Source organism: Aspergillus vadensis, assembly GCF_003184925.1.
Source record: "Aspergillus vadensis CBS 113365 unplaced genomic scaffold BO88scaffold_2, whole genome shotgun sequence".
Lineage (NCBI taxonomy): Eukaryota > Fungi > Ascomycota > Eurotiomycetes > Eurotiales > Aspergillaceae > Aspergillus > Aspergillus vadensis.
The window spans coordinates 2,101,106-2,123,652 of record NW_020292040.1 but is presented as its reverse complement, the minus strand read 5'-3'; the positions used below and the strand labels follow the sequence as shown (position 1 = coordinate 2,123,652).

General features: G+C 51.8%; 10 protein-coding genes across 10 annotated transcripts; 5 read left to right on the top strand and 5 right to left on the bottom strand.

Moving 5' to 3' along the window:
• The first annotated feature begins 1,137 nt into the window (after positions 1–1,137).
• On the top strand, positions 1,138–3,024 carry BO88DRAFT_108270 (ANP1/MMN9/VAN1 family protein). The gene is made up of 4 exons (XM_025701248.1): positions 1,138–1,563; positions 1,664–2,295; positions 2,351–2,398; positions 2,449–3,024. The coding sequence occupies exons 1-4, from the start codon at positions 1,391–1,393 to the stop codon at positions 2,829–2,831; spliced, it is 1,236 nt and encodes a 411-aa protein (XP_025567716.1). The 5' UTR covers positions 1,138–1,390; the 3' UTR covers positions 2,832–3,024.
• A 534-nt stretch (positions 3,025–3,558) lies between these two features.
• On the top strand, positions 3,559–4,331 carry BO88DRAFT_108272 (uncharacterized protein). The gene is made up of 4 exons (XM_025701249.1): positions 3,559–3,743; positions 3,810–3,865; positions 3,935–4,098; positions 4,189–4,331. The coding sequence occupies exons 1-4, from the start codon at positions 3,667–3,669 to the stop codon at positions 4,216–4,218; spliced, it is 327 nt and encodes a 108-aa protein (XP_025567715.1). The 5' UTR covers positions 3,559–3,666; the 3' UTR covers positions 4,219–4,331.
• Positions 4,332–4,994: 663 nt separating this feature from the next.
• On the top strand, positions 4,995–6,702 carry BO88DRAFT_441024 (4-hydroxyphenylpyruvate dioxygenase family protein). Its single transcript, XM_025709843.1, has 4 exons — positions 4,995–5,114; positions 5,175–5,925; positions 5,986–6,150; positions 6,263–6,702. Exons 2-4 carry the CDS (start codon positions 5,264–5,266, stop codon positions 6,645–6,647), a joined length of 1,212 nt encoding a protein of 403 aa, XP_025567714.1. The 5' UTR covers positions 4,995–5,114; positions 5,175–5,263; the 3' UTR covers positions 6,648–6,702.
• A 360-nt stretch (positions 6,703–7,062) lies between these two features.
• BO88DRAFT_380790 (RAD52 DNA repair protein RADC) lies at positions 7,063–9,196 on the bottom strand. Its single transcript, XM_025704550.1, has 5 exons — positions 9,115–9,196; positions 8,658–9,045; positions 8,414–8,593; positions 8,189–8,363; positions 7,063–8,136 (listed from the first exon to the last, which is right to left on the bottom strand). Exons 1-5 carry the CDS (start codon positions 9,120–9,122, stop codon positions 7,106–7,108), a joined length of 1,782 nt encoding a protein of 593 aa, XP_025567713.1. The 5' UTR covers positions 9,123–9,196; the 3' UTR covers positions 7,063–7,105.
• Positions 9,197–9,382: 186 nt separating this feature from the next.
• On the bottom strand, positions 9,383–10,620 carry BO88DRAFT_441022 (UBX domain protein; the record flags this gene model as incomplete). The annotated part of the gene is made up of 3 exons (XM_025709842.1): positions 9,383–10,087; positions 10,139–10,470; positions 10,536–10,620. The coding sequence occupies 3 exons, from the start codon at positions 10,618–10,620 to the stop codon at positions 9,581–9,583; spliced, it is 924 nt and encodes a 307-aa protein (XP_025567712.1). The 3' UTR covers positions 9,383–9,580.
• A 1,703-nt stretch (positions 10,621–12,323) lies between these two features.
• Positions 12,324–13,984, top strand: BO88DRAFT_108131 (putative integral ER membrane protein Scs2). The gene is made up of 8 exons (XM_025701247.1): positions 12,324–12,430; positions 12,518–12,657; positions 12,727–12,797; positions 12,863–12,885; positions 12,961–13,019; positions 13,081–13,196; positions 13,251–13,355; positions 13,422–13,984. The coding sequence occupies exons 2-8, from the start codon at positions 12,618–12,620 to the stop codon at positions 13,863–13,865; spliced, it is 858 nt and encodes a 285-aa protein (XP_025567711.1). The 5' UTR covers positions 12,324–12,430; positions 12,518–12,617; the 3' UTR covers positions 13,866–13,984.
• Positions 13,985–14,560: 576 nt separating this feature from the next.
• Positions 14,561–16,446, bottom strand: BO88DRAFT_401496 (sphingolipid delta(4)-desaturase family protein). Its single transcript, XM_025705857.1, has 3 exons — positions 16,114–16,446; positions 15,764–16,042; positions 14,561–15,682 (listed from the first exon to the last, which is right to left on the bottom strand). Exons 1-3 carry the CDS (start codon positions 16,330–16,332, stop codon positions 14,912–14,914), a joined length of 1,269 nt encoding a protein of 422 aa, XP_025567710.1. The 5' UTR covers positions 16,333–16,446; the 3' UTR covers positions 14,561–14,911.
• A 135-nt stretch (positions 16,447–16,581) lies between these two features.
• On the bottom strand, positions 16,582–18,465 carry BO88DRAFT_401495 (methionine aminopeptidase 2). Its single transcript, XM_025705856.1, has 7 exons — positions 18,384–18,465; positions 18,155–18,289; positions 17,477–18,072; positions 17,155–17,418; positions 16,938–17,099; positions 16,803–16,889; positions 16,582–16,747 (listed from the first exon to the last, which is right to left on the bottom strand). Exons 1-7 carry the CDS (start codon positions 18,421–18,423, stop codon positions 16,691–16,693), a joined length of 1,341 nt encoding a protein of 446 aa, XP_025567709.1. The 5' UTR covers positions 18,424–18,465; the 3' UTR covers positions 16,582–16,690.
• A 648-nt stretch (positions 18,466–19,113) lies between these two features.
• BO88DRAFT_484774 (DnaJ domain protein) lies at positions 19,114–20,364 on the top strand (the record flags this gene model as incomplete). Its single annotated transcript, XM_025712300.1, has 2 exons — positions 19,114–19,562; positions 19,644–20,364. The coding sequence occupies exons 1-2, from the start codon at positions 19,360–19,362 to the stop codon at positions 20,362–20,364; spliced, it is 924 nt and encodes a 307-aa protein (XP_025567708.1). The 5' UTR covers positions 19,114–19,359.
• A 456-nt stretch (positions 20,365–20,820) lies between these two features.
• BO88DRAFT_330982 (porin) lies at positions 20,821–22,177 on the bottom strand (the record flags this gene model as incomplete). Its single annotated transcript, XM_025702656.1, has 5 exons — positions 20,821–20,970; positions 21,023–21,754; positions 21,827–21,915; positions 22,008–22,041; positions 22,130–22,177. The coding sequence occupies 5 exons, from the start codon at positions 22,175–22,177 to the stop codon at positions 20,821–20,823; spliced, it is 1,053 nt and encodes a 350-aa protein (XP_025567707.1).
• Positions 22,178–22,547: the final 370 nt, after the last annotated feature.

The window sequence follows — 22,547 nt, the reverse complement described above, 5'->3', positions numbered from 1 at the left end:
GTCATCGACATATACTTGGGACAAGTGATGTCTCCTGCACCGTGATCTGTTTACCGTCTGATATAGAGTCCACACTGGACTTGAGCTTTCCTGCGCATCTCTCCTACCGAACACGGAAAAGGCGCAATGTGTACATCATTTGAGAGGAAGAAAAGAAGGAAAAAGGCAAAGAGCGTTTTCTAGGCATTTACGACGGATGGTTTTATTTGGTGTCTGTACAATCTTTCTTCCATGTTCATATTGGGGAAGGCTATAATTATCTTGTTCACTGGCCAGGATCTGGAGCATTGTGGCGACAGTTTTATTGGGTTGAATTTTTTCGTTTTCCGCTTTACTATACATACACGACTGATTTCGGTATTTCTTTTGTGATGTCTTTTGTTTATTTTTCAGGGTTCGGTTCCCATGGGGTGAATTTTTGTAACTATCAGCATAGAGCGAGATGACCATGAAAATATTCTTATAAATAATGAGAAAAGAAGTAAACTCAGATGGAGCACAGAGTAGTGGGTGACTCCTTCAAGCATGAGGTAGTAGACCTTCTGAAGAGTCGAGTAGATATGTCAGTACACATGTGGGTAGTAGTAGTAGTGATACATAGTGCAGCTCGGTCGTTGATTTTATGCCGTGGATGAGGGTTATGCAGCTGATTAAGGGTCTCCTTAGTCACCCGCGGCTATAAATAAAAAAGAAAAATTAAAAGCGGCGGGCCAATCCCGAAGCGGCCAACTGGACTTTGAGTCTGGCTGGAACTTCGGCGGGTCGAATCTTCCCTGTCAACCTGGAACTTCTCTTCTGTCGACGACCATTCCATTCATCTTATCCTCCCCTGGACTTCTCTGTGTCGCTTGACTGAGAACTGGTCGGATCACTTTGTGTCCTGATCGTTCATCGTCTGCTTCTCACATTCGTTTGAAACCTACTCCCTTCTTTGCTGGGGCCCTCCGGTGCCGCACCACGCTCCCGCAGCCAGCCTTTTCCCTACCCTTTTTCCTGCCCCGGGCGATCGCTGGCTTCCACACCCCCCCTTCTCCATATCGCATCATCAACTCTGACCTCCCCTGTCGACGCCTTCGATCCGTCAGATTCCAGTCTCGATTGTGTGTGATCGTCCCTGCCATTATCTACATCGCGTCGAAACCCGCTCCTTTTCCCTTCCCCGGACGGTCCGTCTCTTCCGCCGCCCGTTCTGCATCGTGTTGTCCGCTCCACGACAGATTGATCGATCTCCCTGGACTCTGGTGTCCCAGCGATAGACATCCCCCATCCCCAGAAATCGTCGCCTAGCTGTAGGCGTCGACGATTTCTGATTACGAAAAGCGAGACCATTCTGCTCGCTTTCCTGGCCAACTCATAATCTTATTTCCCCTTTTTCTCCCCCGTCGCGAAGATGTTGCTCCCCAAGGGTGGTGTAACGTGGAAGTCTGCCAAAGCACGGCTGCCTCCATGGCGGGCTGTTCTGTTCCTGGTCACACGGACCCGTTTTCTGGTCTCATTGGCCATCACTGGTCTTGTAGTCCTACTATGGCGTGGCATCAGCAAGTCAGCGTCGGAGATGCAGAGGTGAGTACCTGACTCGACGTTGACAGGGCTGCCCGCGACACCCGGTCCCTGGCAACGACTTGCAGGCACGCGACCAGAAAACGCTAACGGCTGCATGTAGCTTCTACTGCTATGGCCCTTCAAAATCGCCGATGGAAATGAGCATCAACGAAATGGTCGAGTGGACCGCGCACACACAGACCCCTGTCCTCTTCAACCATCACGCTGCCTACGAAGTGAACTCCTCGAGCATCAAGACCGTCGACCTCAACCCCATCAAGTCTACCTCCCAGGCCATCTCGAATTCTGAGCGGGTGCTCATCCTCACCCCTCTGAGAGACGCATCCGAACATCTGGTCAACTACTTCGATCTCCTCTACAAGCTGACGTACCCTCACAACCTCATTGACCTGGCTTTCCTCGTTGGTGATTGCAGTGACGACACCATGGCTGTTCTTACCGCCGAGCTGTCCCGGATCCAGGACCAGGTGGATGAGAAGATTGCTTTCCGTAGCGCGACAATTGTGCAGAAGGACTTTGGGGCTGATGTCGAGATGAACGTCGAGGACAGGCACTCCTTTGCTGCTCAAGGCCCGCGTCGCAAGGCTATCGGTCGCGCCCGCAACTACCTGCTCTACTCGGCTCTCAAGCCTGATCACTCTTGGGTCTACTGGAGAGATGTTGACATCTTCGACAGCCCTGATAGCATCATTGAAGATTTCATTGCTCACGACAGGGATATACTGGTTCCAAGTACGTTGCAACACCTCTATGACTACCACGTTTCAAGGTGCTAACCCCGTCGCAGACATCTGGTTCCATCGCTACCGGGATGGTGTTGATGTCGAAGGTCGATGTATGTATACAAACTTCCCTTCACAATCCTCGCATTGCTAATTCTTGCAGTTGACTACAACTCGTGGATCGAATCGGACAAGGGACGCCGGCTTCGGCAGACTCTTGACCCGGATACTGTTCTGGCTGAAGGCTACAAGGAATACGACACTGGCCGGACTTACCTGGTTGGCATGGGTGACTGGAGAAAGAACAAGGATGAGGAAGTTGAGCTCGACGGTATCGGCGGTGTCAACATCCTCGTGAAGGCTGATGTTCACCGGACTGGCATCAACTTCCCGGCCTACGCTTTCGAGAATCAGGCTGAAACCGAGGGATTCGCCCGCATGGCCAAGCGTGCTGGTTACCAGGTGTACGGTCTTCCGAACTATGTCGTCTGGCACATTGACACGGATGAGAAGCCTGGCAACCTCGGAGGCCGCAAGGCATACTAGCTGCATTCCTGAGTTGATTCTCATTTCCCCGCAGTTTGAGTGGTACACCTACTGCCACATCTCATCCTTTGACGCCTGAATACCCCGTTCCCGTGTACATCCGAGCCCTTGCAGCGGTTCTTTGCATGGAGGCTTTCCTCTTAACGCTTTTATTGAATCCTTTTTCTTCAATTTTTTCCTTTTTATCTTTCGTGATTGCATTTCTTCGGACGCGGGGACGGATATCTCACGACGCCGGTAATTAAGTCTTTCTTTGTATTGCGTGCTAGGGTTATGTCTGATTTTGTTGGCGCTACGGGGACAGTGTTCAGCGGTATTGGAAGCTCATAGAGAGCGAGTGAGCGGGCTCTGGTTGGAGCCTACGTTGTTCTTCCAGGCCCAAGCCATGGGCTCCTTTCACCGGCATGGTGCTCTGAAGCTATTGCTCATCTCGCGGGGTCTGCTTGACGCATCATCCGCAGTTAGAGCAGTTGACCGTATTTGGGATGAGCTATACCGTAGCTCAGGGAGGTCGATGAAAGAGGCAGATGAACAGGGCCATGGTGCTTGGCGTCCATGTACATACATATATAGGCTACAATCTGGTGGGCTTGTTATGATTGTAAAACCGATAAGCTAGTAGCGGTAGTAGGAACGTAAGAGTAGTCATAAGTCTTAATAGTAGGAATAGTCGGTGATCCACCGGATAAGTGCTGCTCCTGCTCCCCACATTTTCCCCGCTTCCACTTCCCGCCATCGGATCTCTCGTCTTGCCGGACTTTTCCCTCAGTTTTCCCTCTCACCACTCTTTACACCTTTCTGGTTGCGTATCATTAAAGACGAAAACATAAACACCATGCCTGCCAAGAACGAATTTCTCTGCATCCTCCCGGACAAGCCGGGAATGATGGCCAAGCGACTGGAAGTTCGCCCGTAAGAACTACCCCTCACCTGTTCATTCTAGTCCTCAACACTGACAACACCGGCTTCACCGAACAGTCAACACTTGGAAGGAGTCAAGCCCCTCGTCGAAGCCGGCTCTGTGGTTGCGGGAGGTACATCATAGTTGCCACACTCCCTGTTTTCTTCTGCTTCTCCGTTACTGACTTCTTCACCCACCCAAGGCGCAATGCTCGACAAGCACCCCGCAGAAGGCGAATCCATGTCCTTCCAAGGAAGCATGATGATGGTGTTGGCGGAGACCAAGGAGGAAGCCGAGGCGCTCCTCAGGAATGATATCTACACGAAGAGTGGAGTGTGGGACATGGACAAGGCGCAGATTATTCCGGTTTGTGTTTATTCCCTGCTTCTGCCTCCCTCCCCTTTTGGTAGGGGCATTATCATGCGTACCTTTTTACTGACATGTGGGCGGTTATAGTTCAAGTCTGCCGTTCGGTTGGCATTGTAGATCTTCTTTTCCGTTCCTGTCACATATCACATTCTATGGTATATATGAATGACTCAGTTTATTGCATAGCGAAAGTGATAGTACCTTTGGTTATTGATACTATTGGAGTAAGTGGGTTTATTTATTCATGCAATGCTTTGCGTGTGGCTAGTGCAAGGTAGGACAGCGCAACAATAGTACGTGCTTGCGGTGGCAGCACGCATTTGCACTATGAAGTGACTGGTCATGTTGAGTTCGGCAGTCATCGTGCCTTTCAGGGGTCGAGTCTGGGAACTTGCATGTGCAGGACTAGTCCAAGACTGGGGCACGATGCTCCATGGGCCGTGTCCCCGGCTGTCTACTTACAGAAGGACATGGTCATGTTCTGCGCCATGTGTTGCTCATTGTAATGCGTCATATCGTCCGGATGCTACCCTGTTGAGCTGAGATGGCTGAAGTTCGTCCTCAGCCGGTGTTTGCTCGGCCACGCTTACGTGACGCAGGTTTTAGGTTTGGGAGTATACATGAGGAAGGATGTGATTTGAGCCTCCAGTTTAAAGGCTGCTGGCAACTTGTTTCTCCGTGATTGGATCCAAACCTAATCTTGACGATCAACAGCATACTCATTATATCGTCACAATCAAGATACTAGCCGGATGGATGTGACGAGCCTTGCATGTCACACTTCTCTTGATTTGCCTCCCGATGATAAAGAGAGTGTCCTCGGCGCAAGATACAAAAAGCGAATATACCTACGACACTACCATATGTTGAAAATCTCAGTGAAGCGGCCAAGAACTGAACGAGCCAGTGCTACATTCGTACTCCAAGCCGACAGTACTTCATCGCGCACACAAAGAAGGCTGATCTTGCGTCACCCTTGATAAACTTGACTGCGGCGATGCATGCACCCACAGGTGTGCATTCCTACAGGCGGAGAGCATGTACACGTAACCCAGAACTAACAAACGTGGCAGATACCTGAATATGTGACGCCGTTACAGCATCTAAAAACTAAAACTGTCAAGTCGTGCAACCAAAGCATCAGTATACTCAAGACCTCATCATGCCGTCCAACGAGAGTCAACCACAGGTAGGCAATAACGCCGTACTTCACAACATCAATCCCAACTATACGGGCTTCGACCACATCAGATGGTATGTCGGGAATGCCCGTCAAGCAGCGACCTACTTCGTCGCCCAATTTGGCTTCCGCATCGTTGCCTACCGCGGACCAGAAACGGGCTCCCACCTAAGCTGTTCGTACGTTGTCACCAACGGAAACGCCCGATTCGTTCTCACAGCTCCCATCACCTCTCCCAACAACACGTGGGACAAGCGGGCCTCAGGCGCAGACCGTCAGCAGTTGGATGAGATCCATGCACACCTCACCAAGCACGGCGATGGCGTCAAAGACGTTGCGTTCGCCGTCGACGATGTCACTGGCGTTTGGGAACACGCCATCCAGCACGGTGCCATCTCCATCCAGGAGCCACAACTCCTCAAAGATGACAGCGGCGAGGTCCGTTCCGCCACGATCCAGACCTACGGCGACACAGCACATACGCTGATCAACAGATCCGCGTATCAAGGGATCTTCCTCCCCGGATACCAAGCCGTATCCGGCCAGGATCGACTGAACGATCTACTTCCCGAGATTGACGTGATCGAAATCGACCACTGCGTGGGCAATCAAGGCTGGAATGGCCTAGACAGCATCGTGAAGTAGTAAGCATTACCTCCCATCCCCATAACACCTTTCATACTATACACTAACACAACCACCAGCTACGAAGACGCCCTAAACTTCCACCGCTACTGGACCGTCGACGACAAAGCAATGTGCTCCGAATACTCCGCAATGCGCTCCATCGTAATGGCCTCGCCCAACGAAATCATAAAAATGCCCATGAACGAGCCCGCCACCGGTCTCAAAAAGTCCCAAATAGAGGAGTACGCCCTCCCCTCCCCCCCCCCCCCCCCCCCTCCCCAAACTTTCCCTTTCATTCTCCCCAACAACAACAACCCCCTCCCTCCCAGGGGACTATCGATTGACATTCGCCAGATTCGTAGAATACTACAACGGCCCGGGCTGCCAACACATCGCCCTCCTCACCCCGAACATCATTCAAGCCGTAACGAACCTCACCACCCGCGGCGTATCCTTCCTCTCCGTCCCCGACACCTACTACGCTAACATGCGCACGCGCCTCGCATCCGCGAACATAACCTTAGCCGAAGACATCAACCTTCTCCAGAAATATAATATATTGATTGATTTCGATGAGGGTGGGTATTTGCTGCAGATTTTCACGAAGCATGTGGTGGATCGCCCGACGGTGTTTTTGGAGATTATTCAGAGAGAGGGGTTTGATGGCTTCGGGGCCGGGAATTTTAGGAGTTTGTTTGAGGCGTTTGAGAGGGAGCAGGAGGGGAGAGGGAATTTGTAGGTATTCTTTGATTGATTGATTGTTAGGTTGGTTGGTTGGCTAGATGGGAATTAGGGACTAGGGTAGAAGGGAGTAGTTGCTGCTGTCTTTTAACTATTATAGAATACTAAATCAGGAATGGGTTGCTTTATAGTAATTTTGTCAACACTTCATGTAGTTACGTAAGTGTCTTGTGGCTCATGTACTCCGATTCAACTAAGGTAAGAAAGGAATACGGCTAATCTAGGTAGATTATCTTCGCGTCACTATAGAAGTAGAAGAAGATGGTCAAGAACTTCGATACAAGCTAGCTCAACCATCTTATGACAAAAGATACAACATCCATACCATTCCGCCAATATCCATTCCATTCCCCATTCCCATCCCTGAACGCCGTCCCTATGAATAGATATAACGCATTGTAAGAATACCGAGACTAGACCTTATCATAAATGATACTGTAATATAGCAGCATATCATCACTGCTGCTGCTGCGGCTGTTGCGGCGGCGCTGGCGCAGCAGCACCACCCGGGGTAATCTTAGGTCGTTTCGGGTCGTTCTCAACGCCTACCGGTGGAGCAGGCCCGCTGCCGCCACTCGGGTTCGAGGCATTCGTCACATCAGACAAGGGAGGTCGTTTTCCGTTCATGTTCTGCGGGGCAAGACCCGGTGTAGATGCACGATTGGCGGCCGCAGCTGCGCCCGGGGCATTGATGTTGGGCCGTGTTAAGGGCCGGTAAGATGATGTGGTCATAGGTCTGCTCATGGGGCTGTTCATACCAGGGGCACCGATCCTGCGGTTCATATCTTGAGATGGGTTGACGAAGTCTCGGGAGTTGTTTGTTGCTGGGGAGGCGGCGCCAGTTCCGGCGAGCATGGGTCTAGAGACTGGAAGGCTCTTGTTGTGGTCGATGCCTGCGGTCTTGCGGATTGAGGGACTCTCCGCGTGTGGGTCGAAGACTGGGGCTCCGGATGGGATCCCGTTGGGGTTGTCGCGGAGGAGGTCGACTGCGCGAGCTGAGAAGAATGATGCGGAGGGCGTGCCGGGAAATGTGTCTTGGGGTTTGGGGGGTTCGTTGGTGGTGGGTGCCCCGAATTCACGTTTGATAGGCACGGCACCGCTTATGTTTGATGCGGCGGCACCTGCTTGTGCTGGTGGGACCATCCGGTTGTTGGGGAGGTTTTGCTGGGGAGCTTGAGGAGGCATGGATTGTCGTTGAGGTGCGGGCTGGTTTTGGGCTGCGGAAGGGTTGAGTCTGCTGTTAAAGGGCTGAGCGGGATTTTGTCTGGCACCAGGTGCTGGGTTGGAGGGCCGTTCCGGCTTGGATGGCGTTACCATGGCTGGGTTGGGCCTCATTGGTGCACGAGCGTTGTTGTTGAATGGCTGTCGAGGTACGTTGGGCCCGTTTAAAGGCGTCGGTGGTTGCTTCTGTGTTTCTGGTCCTAGTACTACCTCGTCTGGGTTGCCGGATCCGCCTACCCCAAAGTCGGCTTCATCGAATAGGTCACCTAAGGACAAGGTTAGCGGTTGTAAACGATCGTGACATGCCATTGTACTTACTTCCGAACTCCCCGTCGCCATCGAATGCCATTGAGTCGTCGAGGCTACTGTTCTTGCCAACGTCCGTTGGTCGAGGTGGTAGATCATCGTCTTCGGGACTGGGCTTTGGCTTTACGGGTTCTTTCCTGGGAACAAAGTCTGGGTGACGGTGCAGCTCGTCGACATCCCATTTAGCCTAGGGCGTGTCAGTGCCGTGAATAGAATGCCCGCATAATGACCACATACCGGTACAGTCTTCACCTTGGTGACCTTCGAGACATAGTCCTTGTCGTAGACACAGTTGCCCAGGACATTGCCGAAGTTCCTCAGAGCCCGCTTTAGAGCATCGGTTGTCCCCTCTTTCTTAGCCTTCTCGAAAGCAGCAGCCTTTCCTTTACAGTTCTCGATGTGACCGTAACCGATATCCTGATACCAGTCGAAGCTTAGCGTCAATGTCCAGGCAAGCTCGCTGCAACACAGTGATGCCTACCTCGTGATATGTGCCGTCTTTCAGAGTCACCCTCACAATGACAGATAGACCCAGGCTGATCTTCCCAGTGTTCGGGCTCTCCTCGACGAAATCAATCTGAATGTTCTGAATTGAGCTTGACCAGCCATTGAACCCGAAAACTTCATTTGCCAGGTTGATGCATTTATCAGCCGACAGGTAGTGTACTCTCTGTCCCGCAGCCCCAGGCCTGGAAGAGATGTATTCGGGACCGAGCTTCTTATCGAGACGAGCTTGCAAAGTCGCGATTTCCTGGGCAGTGTACTCATTAATTCGTCGCTGTGGCTCTTCGAATGGATTCGCGGTGATCGCTCCAGTGGAGTTGGGCATCATGATGGACGCTGGATTCCCTCGGTGCTGGTCGCCAACACTGGAGACGCGGTTAACCTTTTGAGGCGAATGAGGGAGGAGGAGAAACGGGGCCACCGAGTTTACTTACGCGGGCATTATTATAGTAAGGATACTGATTTATCAGACTGGGCGGTCATTGAAAGCCGCCAGTGGGACAGTTAATCAGTAAATGACAGTCAAACATGCTAGCTCTAGGCGTGTCGACGCGTGATCGATGCCGACACGCCTTATCACGTCATCACGTGATGATATAGCTGCCTGTAATGTATCACTCATGGAATGACTGCCTAACCTACTGGAATTAAAGTCAGGAGGTCCAGAATCGATAAGGTAAATTCTTAGCTAGATTTATGCTTATGATTATTTCGGTTACTTCTCAGCTTCCGTGCTGTGCTAATGCGATGCTGGCATTCTATAACATTCTTCATGCGAGCCTTGCTTTTAAGGCACAAACAAAATCATTACGAACCTCATCACCACTTATTTGGTGATTTGTTGGATATCGTCATTTAAGCTCTAGATTGGCTCCGCTAAAAAGCACCATATAGGCGCAATCACTGGACAACAAGACTTGCGCTAGGGATCAGGCCCAGGTCCTTCAGGGACTCGCCGAAATACTCCGCATCGAAGACCTTCCGGGGAAAGTTCTGCGCAAAGCTGTGTACTTCTATTCCGTCCTCCCGCTGCAGAGCTGCAGCGACCTCAAAGAGCGTGGTAGTCACTGGGAGAGTCTTCATGATATTTCCCTTCGATGTCTGGAATCTCAAGCGGGTTTCCGTATAGGCCGAAGCGGGCTTCGAGGCCACGGGACCAGACGTGGTGGCCGCCGGGGCTGGTGCAGGCTGAGCAGGGGGTGCTACACCGGCACGTTCAGCCCTCTCTCGTTCAGCCCGCAGGCGCCGCTCTTCCTTGTCAGCTTCAATCCTAGCCTTGACGCGTTTCTTGGCCTCGATGTCTGCTAGCTTCTCTTTCTTCTTCTGTTCAGCTTCTTTCAGCGCTTGCTTTCGCTGGAGTTCTTCTTTAACGTCCTGGGAGTCCTTGGTGGCCTTCCTGCGGATTTCCTGGGATATGATTAGCAATTAAACTCCAATCGTAGTCGAAACCATCCGTACCTCATTCCTCTTCTTGTCAATCTTGTCCTGCTCTGACTGTCCCGCCCGCTTTTCCGCTAGTTTCTGTCTAAGCTCTTCGAGCCTTGCCTTCTTTTGGTCTTCAGTCAAAGGAGCAAGCTCTTCGGTTGATTCGGAGAAGTCAACGTGTTGGGATTTAGACGCGTGAAACTCCGCCTGTGCATGGCTCCGGAACTTCTTGCCACACTCGTTGCACACCAAGCTGCGAGCTTCCTCTCCCGGCTGAAGTGCAGGGCCCTCCTCGCTCTCCTCTTCTTTAATTTCCTCCAGTGACTTATCCTGGTTTGCTTCCAGCCATTCGAGAGCACCTTGAACTGCAAAGCGTTACAGAAGACTGTCAGCGGTCGACACACTGTAGCTGGGCTTGAGAGTAACATACTGCCGTTGCCCTTCTTCACTGCAATTTCTGATCTTTCCTTGTCAAAGCCCATTTCAATGAGCTGGTCCAGATCGGAAGAGGCCATGGTGACACTGCCTGTGAATTCGGAGAGGGTGAGGTGGTGGTAGAGTCTCAAGAGCGGGGTAAAGGGATCGTTTTTGCTCGGTAACCGACAGGTCGAGTTGTAAATATGATATCGCCCGGAGTTGATGAAAACTATAGACAAATATGGCGCCTTGAGAAAGCGACGATAGAGTGGGGAAATGTTTGAGCGTTGGGAAGAGCTGGGCTCGCGGGTGACGTATCGATAGCTTGAGCTGAGTGATAGATGGCCGGCTGCGGAATGTCCCGCCGCCCAGATAGGCCGCCCCCAAGCGGCATCAGGTACACCAATGTTCTGGACCTTTCCAGCCTTTCTCTGGAGCTCGGACAGCTGGAGAAGGTCTACATGTTTCTCTTTTGCCAGTCACTGTCTGTGGACATTTGTGAATCCAGTTCAGGATTGATATTATGTCCAAAGTCCTACAATCGAGCGCGTGCGGGCTGGAATAAGATAGCAAATCGCACCCAGGACACTACTCGCACAGAAGTAGTTCTACAATTCAGGATCATATGAAGACCGTTGTACTTTTACAGCGCTTATGTTAGCTCCAATAAGACAAAACGCCCTATGAATATCTGGATGCACGAGTCGCAGCTGATGTCTCGATCGTGCAGGATTTGTAAAACACTCACTTGCCCGTCATCTTTAAACGATGTATCGCCAGTGATCAAGAAGAAGCTGTGGTTAGCTGCCAATCATTCGGCTTGGCTAGTCTGCCGACAGAGCCGACCTATGATGCGACTCTGAAAATGCCTCAACAGGCCCCGAGAAACAATAGAGCAGACAGTATAAGTTAGATCGACCAATGGGCTCCGCAAGATATGTGATATTGGCGCCTGACAGCCGTCATAAACCAATCTGGGAGATTGGGTACCTATGGCTTCTTGGTTGCATGGTGTCTGGCGAACAACAGCTATGCAGCACGATCGGCGCAAATCCTGGAAAGTAAGCGCATAGGGCGCCCCGGATCGAGGATCACTGTTGGCATTAGAGCCCACTTCAGCATTTAAGTTTGGTACCCATGAAATTTGCTAATCTTCAAAAGTTCGGTGTGATGGCGTGCCTGGTTAGAGCTGTACAGTAAACGAACCGACAAGATAGCCTCGTATTGAGTCACTGAATAGAGTCGTGATTCAAGATTGACCAGCTGGCAAAAGTGTTTGGAAAGAGGGAATCACCCTATTGCAATGTGACAACTGGAAAATCTCCGTTTCAAACTAAAAAGAAAAGAAGGCTAATGGTATGCAAGACATCCGCCCATCTCTAGAGATAGTGGACACTTAGCTCGAACCATTTGATTGATTATTTTTAGACGATGTCATTATAGTGGATCCCGAGTCAGGACCCAGAACCGACAGGAGTACTCCGTAGTAAATAAGGTACGGAGCAAATGGAGAGTGGATGGAGTCTAGACAATGGAAGCCGACAGCGACCGCAGTGAGCGTTGTTCGGCAGTAGCCCGTCTCTGGTTTCTGAAGACAGCAAGCAGAGATGGAGAGGATGCAGATTGCCGGCACTCCTGCAGGTACTTTGCTGGCTTGAAACGAGGCTCAAACGGCCATTGCCAGACCCCGTGATGACATCACCTGACCAGTGCCCCCGTGGCCGTAGCTGAGTCAGCACCCCGGTCCAACCAGCAGTTGCGACGGCGAGACCAACTGGATTCCGTCTCGCTCCCCCCGAAACGGAGAGTTGCGCCTGAACAGTTAATCATTCTGCCTCGTGGTTGGCATCCACTTTGTTGTTGACTACTTCTGACCGAGTTCCCTCCTTATCATCCAGTCTTCGTTAGGTATCTATTTCTTCGGCGGGTCCTGCTGCTGTCCTCCCTCGCGACTGATCCTCTTTCCTCGGCGCACTCTCATTCTAACTTTCTAAGGGCCACCCTCTCCCGCACTGCTGGGACCATCTTCTGTACACTACTCCATCCGCGCATCCCTTTCCTTCCTGTGTGACATACTCTTCACCCTCTATCCAACATGTCTATTATTCTCGAGCCCCCCGAGTTGGGATTCAAGCGTACGTGGTGCCCTGAATCTATCTATATACTGCCCTCCTGAAACTATCCGAAGCTGACTAAATCCCCAGGCCCCTTCGATCGTGAGGTGTGCCAGATCTTGCACCTGAAGAATGACAACGCTGAGCCGGTGGTCTTCAAGGTTCGTTATATCGACTTCCCTGAACATCTCTGATTTGCCTTAACTAACAACGACTTTCCCTCCAGGTTAAAACGACTGCCCCTAAACAGTACGTGGCCACACCCCTTCGTCACTCGACATACTACTAGTAGTATCGTTGTAACAACGGTCTAACATGGAATAGCTACTGTGTTCGCCCGAACTCGGGCCGGATAGACCCTGGAAAGAATGTCGACGTTCAAGGTTGGTTTAACGGTGTTTCGTTGGATTGGTGACGTTGCGCAATGTCTGACGGTCTTGATAGTTCTGCTCCAGGCCATGAAGGAAGAACCCGCAGATGATGCCAAGTGCAAGGACAAGTTCCTAGTCCAGACTGTTGCCGTCACTCGTGATATGGAGTTCGCCAATGTTACTTCTATTGTAAGTGTGATTTTATGGTGGTCCCCACCGGTTGCGATCTAACATAACCCATAGTTCGAGAAATCTTCCAAGGCCTCGCTTCAAGAACGCAAGATCCGTGTGAACTGGCTGCCTGCAGATGATTCCTCAGCTGCCGAACAAGTCACCGAAACGAATGGCGTAAGTAACCCCTCACCGACCCCTTTTCGGATCTCCAGCCATCGGATAACTAATTGATCTATTCAGACTATGCCGGAAGAAGAACCCCCAGCCTACACCTCTCCTAATGCAAACTTCCAGACACCTGCTGCAGCAGTTGCTAAAAGCGCTAACGACACGTCACCGATCCCACCGCCAGATTTCAGCGATAAGCCCAAGCGGGAAGTGTCGACCCCACAAGCGATTGCTGAGAGCCCAGCCACGTCTACAAAGTCGGCCATGATGGGCGGGGCAGCAAGTTCAAGCGATGATCTGAAAGCCCAATTGTCCGAGGCTAATGCTCAGATTTTGGCGCTGAAGGAGAAGCTGGCAGATCAGGGCCTGAGGCAGCGGAAGATCGGAGGTGAAACCGAAAAGGCGCCGGCGCCATTGGTGCAGCAACAGCCGCAATCTGCCGAGGCAGGCGTGCCAGTGCAGATGGTCGCTGGCTTGTGTCTCCTCAGCTTCCTGATCGCATACTTCTTCTTTTAATTTCCCAGTCTTTTGAGTCGTCTTCTTTGTGCTCCGCGCTCGCTTGCTCTTCTTTTTTCTTAGCATCTTTTACCCGCCATCCGCTTCTATCGACCAACTGTATTCTCTTCTGGAGTGTCCAATTTCCTTCAACAGCTTTGTCGACATCGGCAATGCTGGTATCCATGTGATACCTACTATTTTATCATTTTGCCGCTCCGTTCACAGCTGGCTTATCTGGCACCTCGGTACGGCCTTTCACTTGACATTTTCTTTTCTTTTCCTTTTTTTTTTTTTTTTTTTTCCATTCCATTTTTTATTACCACAACCTTTACCCCAGTGTCCGAAAAATGCTCCCGGCGGCTGTGATGAGATGATGCAGTAGATGGGAGGCAGGGGTGGCTCTATCCGTTCCATGGAATGACCATGCGTGGGCCCATCTTCTCTGCCCTTGCAACTTTTCAATTGGTCGGATGCCTTAACCCCTGACTCTATCCCAGCGTTTCTTCTCTTCCTTTTATTATTCTTTTGTCTCCCTTTTCAAAGTCTCCTTGCCCAGTCTTGTGTTCCCAGCGACATAACCGTTTAGACGAATGCACGCGTCCATAGTTTCAGTCAGTCAGGCAGTAAAGCTAATCATGATGATGCCATTGAAATGTCTATTGCATTGCTCGTTTTTGTGTACTTGTATGTCGGAAAAGTTGTCTCAGCGATGAAAACACAACAAATGATTAATTGATTTTCGCATACTGATAAAGTAACTATACACAATCTAAATCATAATCAACTATGTCACATGTACTTTGTCAAATAAGTAGATAAATAGATGACATCATCATGTCAAGTAAATAAAATCAATCAATCGATCCCCAGCATATAATCGACAGCAGGTACCAGCACCAGAACAGTCGATTAGTTCATCATGGAAACAACAAAGCCATGGGATATCATCTCTAGTATAGTATGTCACAGGTCATCAAAACAAAACAATCAAACAATCGATACCGTCCACACGGTACACATGATACATACAACATGTAGTAGAGAAAAACAGACGATATTCCAATTCAATTCTGAATCTCACTCTCCTTCCACCCATCTCCCGATTCCCCCTCCGGACCAGCCGACGAAGCCGAGATGCTTTCACCCGCGCGTCCGCCGCCACCACCGACGAGACGACCGCCCTGCGCACGCTTAACCCGACACCACATGCCGACGTTCTTATCTAGAATGAACGTCCAGATCACCCATACCCAGCTGTGATGGCAGGGGAGAGGTTCATAGAATTCGCTAGCGATGCGGTGGAGCTCGTGCAATCTTGTCCAGGGGATCGCGGGGAAGTCGTGGTGCTCGTTATGCAGGCCCACGTTGTAGGTGAAGAAGTTGAGGGGGCCGTAGTAGGAGTAGGTTTCCGGTGGGGGAAGAGAGTCAAGAGGGTGGGGCTTCTTCTGGTTATTCTTTTGCTCTTGGATGGATTCGGTGCCGTGGCCAACTTGGGAGAAGAAGTAGTGCTCTGCGATGAAGTGGCCGGCGCAGGGGTGGAGAGAGCCGGCGAGGAAGGAGCTCAGGAGGAGGTAGAGGAGGGGTTGGAGGGAGCCGCCGCAGAACTTGGTCAGGGCGTAGTCGAAGGTGAGCTGGGTGATTAGGTTCAGGACGTGGATGGAGGTGAAGGGAGGGCTGTAGATGAACATGGGGCGGACGGCGTAGAAGAAGATCTGGAAGGTGCAGAAGAAGGCCTTGCCGAGGAGAGAGTCGAGGAGGAAGGCTTCGACGGCAGTGGGAAGGTCGGTGTCTAGGCCGGCGACGCCGAGGGACTTGTGGTGGGTGAGATGGTAGGGCTGTGAAGCGGGAGGGGTTAGCTTTAGCTTCCTGTATACTTGTTTTATATGCTTCTTCTGGGGTTTGGTGGTCCGACGTACCCGGAACGCAGCACTGTAGGGCAAACCGATCGGGATGTTGGCGAAGATGGCCAGCAGACGGTTGGCCATGGCAGACCGGAAGGCGAGGTTATGGGAGATCTCGTGAATGGCGAGGAAGAGGTTCTGGTTCGAGGTGGCTCCGATCACGTATGCAGTTGCGAGAAATTTCCAGTCGAACATGGAGGTGTTGCGGAGCAGGTAGGCGCAGAGGACCTGGAGAGAGACGACGCCCAGAACGACATATTTGGTCAGGGGCTCTGGTCCGCAGAGCTTGGTGACCTGAAGGAAGCGCAGAGGATGTCAGTAAATGATTATTTGGCGGAAAAGGCCACGGAGAAGTATGTGCATACCTCCGGGTGAGCTTTGATAATGGCTTGTCGTCTGGAGCGATGCGGCTCCTCTGTGTATGTCCAAAAGAAGTGATCATCGACAGCGGAGGATTCTGGAGGATCGATTCTGGTTGAAGGCTCTGTTTTATTGGGGGTAGCTTGCGCAGCCTGGCCCTTGGATGCGGACACGCGGAGATGCGGTGAGGCATCCGCGGTGGCTTCGACGACGGACGAAGACATAGCGAGGGACGAGTAGGGGCGAAATGACAGACTTTCCAAGTGGCAATTTACGCCATAGATGACTGCGACTGAGGAGTAGGAGGAAGGAAGAAGAGAGTGTGGGAGAGAAATGGGCTGATGAGAGAGAGCGCAAGGAACAGAACAACGTGAGTTTCGGAGCGGATGCTTTCCACGTGGGGCTACCCGGGTCCACGGATGGTCCGATTTCATCTACGCTTTTTACTATTCGGTGAAAGTTATACATAATCATCGGCATCATTGGTCAATAGTTAACATGCATTTCATATACTTGGTTCGTTTCAAATAAGGCTAATTGAAGTGGTACAATCCCTAAACCCTCGACCAAAGATAGTGCAACCTAGTAGTCGTCGCCGCGACTGATGACTTCCTTTACATTGGGTCGAAGGACAATCGTCTGTTGTCTGGTTAGCTGTATGTCTATATATCGTGAGAGCTGCAGAAAGACGTACATGTTCATACTGGGCAGTGTAGGAGCCCTTGATATCGCAAAGAGGCGGGTAGTCCTGGACAATTCCGGACGAGACCAGGTTGTTCAACTGCACCAGGTTAGCATTGACACATTACGAAGCAGAGGAATTACTCACCCCAAGGAGGTACTTATCCTGGCCCAACCGGTCAAGGTAACGGCGACAGAAGGGAAGAGTACCGAAGTTCTTGTTGATGACGTTCAACAAGTTCTTCGCCGAAGAGAGACGCAGAGGAACCTGACTGTGATCAGGGATCAGAGCGTAGTGAGAGGTTTCCATCTTCATATCAGTTAGCAAATGAATAATATCTGGCCAATAAATGTCGACAACTTACATCCTCTCTCACGTAACCCTTTCCGGTACTACCGAAGGTCTCAATGGCGAACACTTCACCCTCCTCCATCTTGGTCTGGTCGCCACCCTTGACAATGGGAACACTCTTGCCACCGTGAATGATGTGCTGGTCAATGTTGTGACCGTTGAGGTTCCGGATACACTTGACGGGATACATGGTCCCGTTGATTTCAACTTCGTAACTCTCCATGGCTTCCTGGACGGCGGCACCAATGTCGCTCATGCGGACGTCGATGCCCGCTTCCTACATCAAGCTGTTAGTAACCAAGCACCCGGTACTAGGATAGAAACTGTAGACATACGCGGATACCAGTGTTGGTAGCATCCTTAACGGCCGCCAAGAGAGGGTCGTACACCGGGTCAAAGGCCACGGTGAAAGCACTGTCGACGATACGGCCGTTGATGTGGGCACCGAAATCGACCTTCATGACATCACCCTGCTGCAACACCATCTTGTTGCCAGCGTTGGGGGTGTAGTGGGCAGCGCAGTGGTTAATACTGAGACCACAGGGGAAACCCATACCACCCTTGAGGTTATCACCTTCCTCAAGACCCTGGTGACCAGTCAAGGCACGGACGGATTCTTCAATACCCTCCGCAATCTCCGTGAGGGTCTGACCAGGCTTAATGGTTTTTTGCGCATACTGACGAACCTGACGGTGCACCTCAGCGGCCTGACGGTATTCCTGCAGGAAGTCATTCTTCATGCGGTCGAGGTAGCGCTTCTCCTCGTTGGTGGTGCGGTACGAATTCTCATTCAGGTACTCGACGATCTCACCCTCGGGATATTCCTTGCCGGCGAACAGAGTCGACAGGGGAACGCGCGGAGGAGAGGACTGGACCTTGGCGCCTCCCTTCTTCTTCTTCTTGGACTTGCGCTTCTTCTTTTTCTTGGCGGCTGCACATCCGCGGATTTGGTCAGTGCGGGGAGAATTCTGGAATTGGCCCGAGGGGTTGGTATCCGTGGAGAGAAAGCGCACCTCCGCTGGCTGCACCCTCGCCGGCAGCATTTCCATCCTCTACTTCATCATCATCGGAGTCGTCCTCCGCCTCTCCGGCTTGTGCTTGACCAGCGGCAGGGGCGTCCGCCTTCGCGTCGCCGCTTTGACCGTTGACTAGAGAGCGAGCGGGGAAATCTTATCAGCTTACTGCAAGCGGATGGCAGAGGAGGGTTCGGAGATCAGCAACGGGAGTCGTTCAGTGACTTACGGTCGAGCTTCTGCAGCTTCTCGCTAGCCTGGGCAGCCATGTTGAAAAGCTGGGCAAACCGGGATGGATTGGTGGTGGGCTGATGGAGGGGAAAGAAAAATGAGGGCAAAGCGGCAACCGTCGGGGAAAAGACGGTCAATGCCAAGCCTGAAGGTCGCCTTTTGGCTGTTTTCAGGGTTCCGCGGCGCCAACTGGTTAGTTAGGATTGGAGCCCTAGCTGGTTTCTAGATTAATACTGTGGAGAAGCTCTAGGTCAGGTACAACCTGCATGTACAATTTGAATGCATTGACCATACTAATTGCTACCAACTATACAAAAAATTGGGGTCTATATGTGTAGGTATCAGTGTACGCTAACATTGCAATTGGTCGCGTGCGTCTGAACCCTGCAGCAACTTGCCTGACTAGACCATTGACATCGATTAGAGAATAATAGTAATAGAGGGATAGTATGCATAGAAGATACATAATGGCCTAATAAAAAGGACAAAGTGACGATGTCAAGCAACAGCATCTAGAACCACCATCAATGAACCTACATCCATACATGCACACCCATACATCACCAGCACCGCAGAACAAGAGAAACAATAAGAGAACAAACCATAAAATCACTTTATGAATATCTTCAATAATATCCCGAGATCAAGATACACAATCTACACCCAAGCATAGCACCAAATACAACGTAGCACAAAGTATATCTACGAAGTACTCCGTAGAAAGCAAGATCCACCACCAGATCAGATCAGATAAACCCGACCGATGACGCAGCTCCGCCTTCCGAAGAGCGGCGGATTTCCTTCTCTCATCTTATCCCGACCCAGCACCGATAAGTTACAATCTCCAACTCTCCCTCCATTCGATCGCGCCCTCTTCCATTCCCTCCTAACCCTCACCCTCTATCTAATGTAATCAATTATCCCAAATAACCAACACAACACAACACAACACAACACAACCCTCAAAAAGAACCATGACCTTCCCTCGTCTCCGGGGGCCCACGGCCACCCGCCTCCGACAGACCACCACCATCACCACCAACACACCCTACACGAGACCAATCCACCACCGAACATTCACCACATCCACCCCCCACTACTCCCCCTCCGCGCGCGAACCAACCTACTACGAAATCCTCGACGTTCCTCCAACCGCCACCCAAGCCGAGATCAAAAAGTAACCTCCATCTTCCCCCAATCCCTTCCCCCTCACCCATCAACCCCCCCAAACTAACCACATTCCCCCCAATCCAAATAGAAAATTCTACGCCCTCTCCCTCCAACACCACCCCGACCGCAACCGCGACGACCCTAGCGCCTCCAACCGATTCGCCCAAATCTCCAGCGCCTACAACACCCTCAGCAACGCCACGAAACGCAGTATCTACGACCGCGACCACCACATCCACATCCATGCATCCTCGACGCACAGCACAGCAACGCCAGGCCAACACCCCATGGGCAGCTACAGCAGCTACAGCGCGAATCTGCACACGAAGGGGGCGTCGTACGCGGGGTCGCGCCCAGCCAGCGGATTAAGTAAACGGCGGGGTCAGTTTCGTGGACCGCCGCCGAGTTTCTATGCGCATGGGGGGTATGGAGGGACTGGGAGGCGGGCTGGTGGTGTAGGTGGAGAAGGTGGTGGTGGTGGTGGTAGTGCGAAGGGCACAGCAGCTGGGGGAGAGGACGATCCGACGTCATTTATTCATCGGAATACGGTGTGGCATTTTAATGCAAAGGGGCATTATAGGACGCAGACGAGGGAGGATGAGAGGAGGCAGGAGCGGAGGTCGAGGGAGATGGCTGGGGCGTCGCACATTAATGATAAGTATCTTGGGAGTCCCGGGGCCATGGCTGTTAGGTTTATTGTGGTCTGTGGGATATTGATGGGGGCGGGCGCTATGACGGGGGTGTGGAACGGTGATCGGGCCGGTGGGCAGACGAAGTCTACCAAGTCGGTGGGGAGGAAGGAGGGTTGATCGGGGTTTAGACTGTGGTCAGTACTCTTCCTGGTGGGTTGGGTTGGTTCTGTATATTGGGGGCAACTGGCTGGTTCATAGACATTCATCTGGCGCAGGACTTGCTTGGGAGGTTCACTTCGGCATGCATTCGGTTATAGCTGGTTCTATACCCGCGACTCTGCGGAGAGTCCCCATGTGTATATACTATAGACGGGCTTGGCTTGAAACAAGGAAATATAGGCTTGATTGATATACACTATCGTTGAAAGGGTGTGATACATGATTATTATCTAAACATCCATATAACAACCCCGCGCCCACTCCCAACTCCTATCCCGCGTATACCAACAGCCGGACGAGAGACAACCAGGAATCAATCGATAATCTCAATGACTTCCAAAATCTACTCTATCAGGCAGTATCGGAGCACTAAGGACTAGGCATGGGCGGGTGCTGAAAACAAGGAAAATTCATCTAAGCCTCGAAGGTGAAGCTGGCGCCAACCTTGTGGGCGGCCTGGTTCAGGTTCTGGGTATCGAAGGAAGCACCAAGGCCGAGGGTAACACCAGGGCGGAGGAGAACGTTGTAGGCCAGAGCGGCAACACCACGGTCGTTGATCTTGGCCTGTAGAGAATGGGGTTAACGATGATCTGAAAGATCTGAAAAGGTTGCATACCTTGGCGAAGGAAGAGGGGTCAAGGCGGTACTTGCTGGCAACCTCAAGGCCGACGGAGTTGCCGGTCTTGGAGTCCCAGGTAGCCTTAGCACCAGCCTCAACCTGAGCGTTGACGCGGTGGTAGTAGCTGGCGGAGAAGACGGTCAGGTTGTTGCCAGCGGTGATGGCAGCGGAGTACTGGGGAACGCTGTAGCCAACGGCAGCGGAGTACTTGGTGATGGCGGCCTTCTGGACGTCGTAGCCACCCTCAGCACCGACGAGGAAGCCCTCGTGGCCGAGAACAGCGTCGAAGTTGGCGGAGGGGCCGTTGAGGAGGTCGAAGAAGGCACGGGCGTGCAGGTTGGGCTGCTTGAAGTAGAGGTTGAGCTTAGCACCCTTGGACTGCTTGGCAGGGAGGTACTGGGTCAGGATCTCAGCCTTGAGACCCTTGGCGATGTTGTTGTCGAGCTCGAGCTTGGTGTCGAGGGCGTTGGCAGTGGTCCAAGCCTGGGTGAGGGTAAGGCCTGGGTGGGGACGGATAATTAGCATTCCTGCATGTTCCACAATCCTGGACATGAAGTGAAGGAAGAAGCGCTGGGATGGGGCATGGCTGCACGCAAACATGAACGTGAACCTATCCTCAAGCACTGCTGGGGACGAAGGGACGGGTGGTGTGCGCAAGGGATGTTCGCATTGTTTTTTGCGTTTCCGGGGGCCTTTACCAGTGGGCTGGTCAACGTACTTGGCCTCGAGCTATAACAGGATGATGGTTAGCATTATAATCCATAGATCAGTGGAAGGGCGCCAATTGGGTAGTGAACTTACGGAGCCAGCAATGGGACCCTCGTGGGCAGACTTGCCCTTCACGTTGAAGGTGACGCCATTGGGAGCCTTGGACTTAACCTCGAGGTTGGCTAGAGTAACACTTGAGTCAGTCGTGTCGCGCGCAAAAAGAGAAAAAGCAAACAACCCAATCCAGGGGCGCAGGATTTGGGAGGGAACTCACCGGCGCTGTTGTGGTAGAAGTCCTTGTTCAGGAGCTGTTGTGCAGAGGATTAGCACGAAAATCCCTTCCCGGGAAGCTGTCTTCCAAGGTAACAAATTTCAAAGGTGGTGAGGGCAGCATACATCGTTGGCCGCCTTGGCGATGTCGGAGAAAGCAGCAGGAGCAGACATTGTGAATGAGGTGGTATAGGAGATGACGAAAACGTCAGAAGGAGATAAGAGAGGATAGAGTGGAAAGGCTGAAGATGATGAGGGGAGAAGGGAAGGGAAAGGGAAACGATGGGGAAACCGGGCAGGAAAGAAGGTCGAAGTTGAGTCGCCAAACAATGGGGAAGCCACGGGAGAAACCCCCCACCCTGATTGGTCGGTGCTCGGTTGCCGGTAGAAGCCGCTAAGTCCCGTGATGTCGATGCCTGGCGGCTGAGGTTCCGCGCCTGAATTGCGAGTCAACCTTTCCAAGGTTTCCCGAGAGTTCAGCCCGCCGTGTTTTGACTACTCCTACTAACACTAACTAGTTACTTTGTAGTTAGTTGCTTGCTTA

What these genes read in the sequence shown, in the direction of transcription:
- BO88DRAFT_108270 (XM_025701248.1), top strand. Translation starts at nt 1,391, where the DNA reads ATGTTGCTCCCCAAGGGTGGTGTAACGTGGAAGTCTGCCAAAGCACGG. An exon ending in TCAGCGTCGGAGATGCAGAG is followed by an intron (nt 1,564 to 1,663) that starts GTGAGTACCTGA and finishes GGCTGCATGTAG; the next exon opens with CTTCTACTGCTATGGCCCTT. An exon ending in TGTTGATGTCGAAGGTCGAT is followed by an intron (nt 2,399 to 2,448) that starts GTATGTATACAA and finishes TAATTCTTGCAG; the next exon opens with TTGACTACAACTCGTGGATC.
- BO88DRAFT_108272 (XM_025701249.1), top strand. Translation starts at nt 3,667, where the DNA reads ATGCCTGCCAAGAACGAATTTCTCTGCATCCTCCCGGACAAGCCGGGA. An exon ending in AAGCGACTGGAAGTTCGCCC is followed by an intron (nt 3,744 to 3,809) that starts GTAAGAACTACC and finishes TTCACCGAACAG; the next exon opens with TCAACACTTGGAAGGAGTCA. An exon ending in CGGCTCTGTGGTTGCGGGAG is followed by an intron (nt 3,866 to 3,934) that starts GTACATCATAGT and finishes CACCCACCCAAG; the next exon opens with GCGCAATGCTCGACAAGCAC.
- BO88DRAFT_441024 (XM_025709843.1), top strand. Translation starts at nt 5,264, where the DNA reads ATGCCGTCCAACGAGAGTCAACCACAGGTAGGCAATAACGCCGTACTT. An exon ending in CTAGACAGCATCGTGAAGTA is followed by an intron (nt 5,926 to 5,985) that starts GTAAGCATTACC and finishes CACAACCACCAG; the next exon opens with CTACGAAGACGCCCTAAACT. An exon ending in AAAAAGTCCCAAATAGAGGA is followed by an intron (nt 6,151 to 6,262) that starts GTACGCCCTCCC and finishes GACATTCGCCAG; the next exon opens with ATTCGTAGAATACTACAACG.
- BO88DRAFT_380790 (XM_025704550.1), bottom strand. An exon ending in AAGACGGCACATATCACGAG is followed by an intron (nt 8,594 to 8,657) that starts GTAGGCATCACT and finishes GACTGGTATCAG; the next exon opens with GATATCGGTTACGGTCACAT. An exon ending in TGGCGACGGGGAGTTCGGAA is followed by an intron (nt 8,137 to 8,188) that starts GTAAGTACAATG and finishes CCTTGTCCTTAG; the next exon opens with GTGACCTATTCGATGAAGCC.
- BO88DRAFT_108131 (XM_025701247.1), top strand. Translation starts at nt 12,618, where the DNA reads ATGTCTATTATTCTCGAGCCCCCCGAGTTGGGATTCAAGC. An exon ending in AAAGAATGTCGACGTTCAAG is followed by an intron (nt 13,020 to 13,080) that starts GTTGGTTTAACG and finishes CGGTCTTGATAG; the next exon opens with TTCTGCTCCAGGCCATGAAG. An exon ending in AAGTCACCGAAACGAATGGC is followed by an intron (nt 13,356 to 13,421) that starts GTAAGTAACCCC and finishes TGATCTATTCAG; the next exon opens with ACTATGCCGGAAGAAGAACC.
- BO88DRAFT_401496 (XM_025705857.1), bottom strand. Translation starts at nt 16,332, where the DNA reads ATGTCTTCGTCCGTCGTCGAAGCCACCGCGGATGCCTCACCGCATCTC. An exon ending in TTATCAAAGCTCACCCGGAG is followed by an intron (nt 16,043 to 16,113) that starts GTATGCACATAC and finishes CGCTTCCTTCAG; the next exon opens with GTCACCAAGCTCTGCGGACC. An exon ending in CCTACAGTGCTGCGTTCCGG is followed by an intron (nt 15,683 to 15,763) that starts GTACGTCGGACC and finishes CCCGCTTCACAG; the next exon opens with CCCTACCATCTCACCCACCA.
- BO88DRAFT_401495 (XM_025705856.1), bottom strand. Translation starts at nt 18,423, where the DNA reads ATGGCTGCCCAGGCTAGCGAGAAGCTGCAGAAGCTCGACC. An exon ending in CGAGGGTGCAGCCAGCGGAG is followed by an intron (nt 18,073 to 18,154) that starts GTGCGCTTTCTC and finishes GCGGATGTGCAG; the next exon opens with CCGCCAAGAAAAAGAAGAAG. An exon ending in AGGATAAGTACCTCCTTGGG is followed by an intron (nt 16,890 to 16,937) that starts GTGAGTAATTCC and finishes AACCTGGTGCAG; the next exon opens with TTGAACAACCTGGTCTCGTC.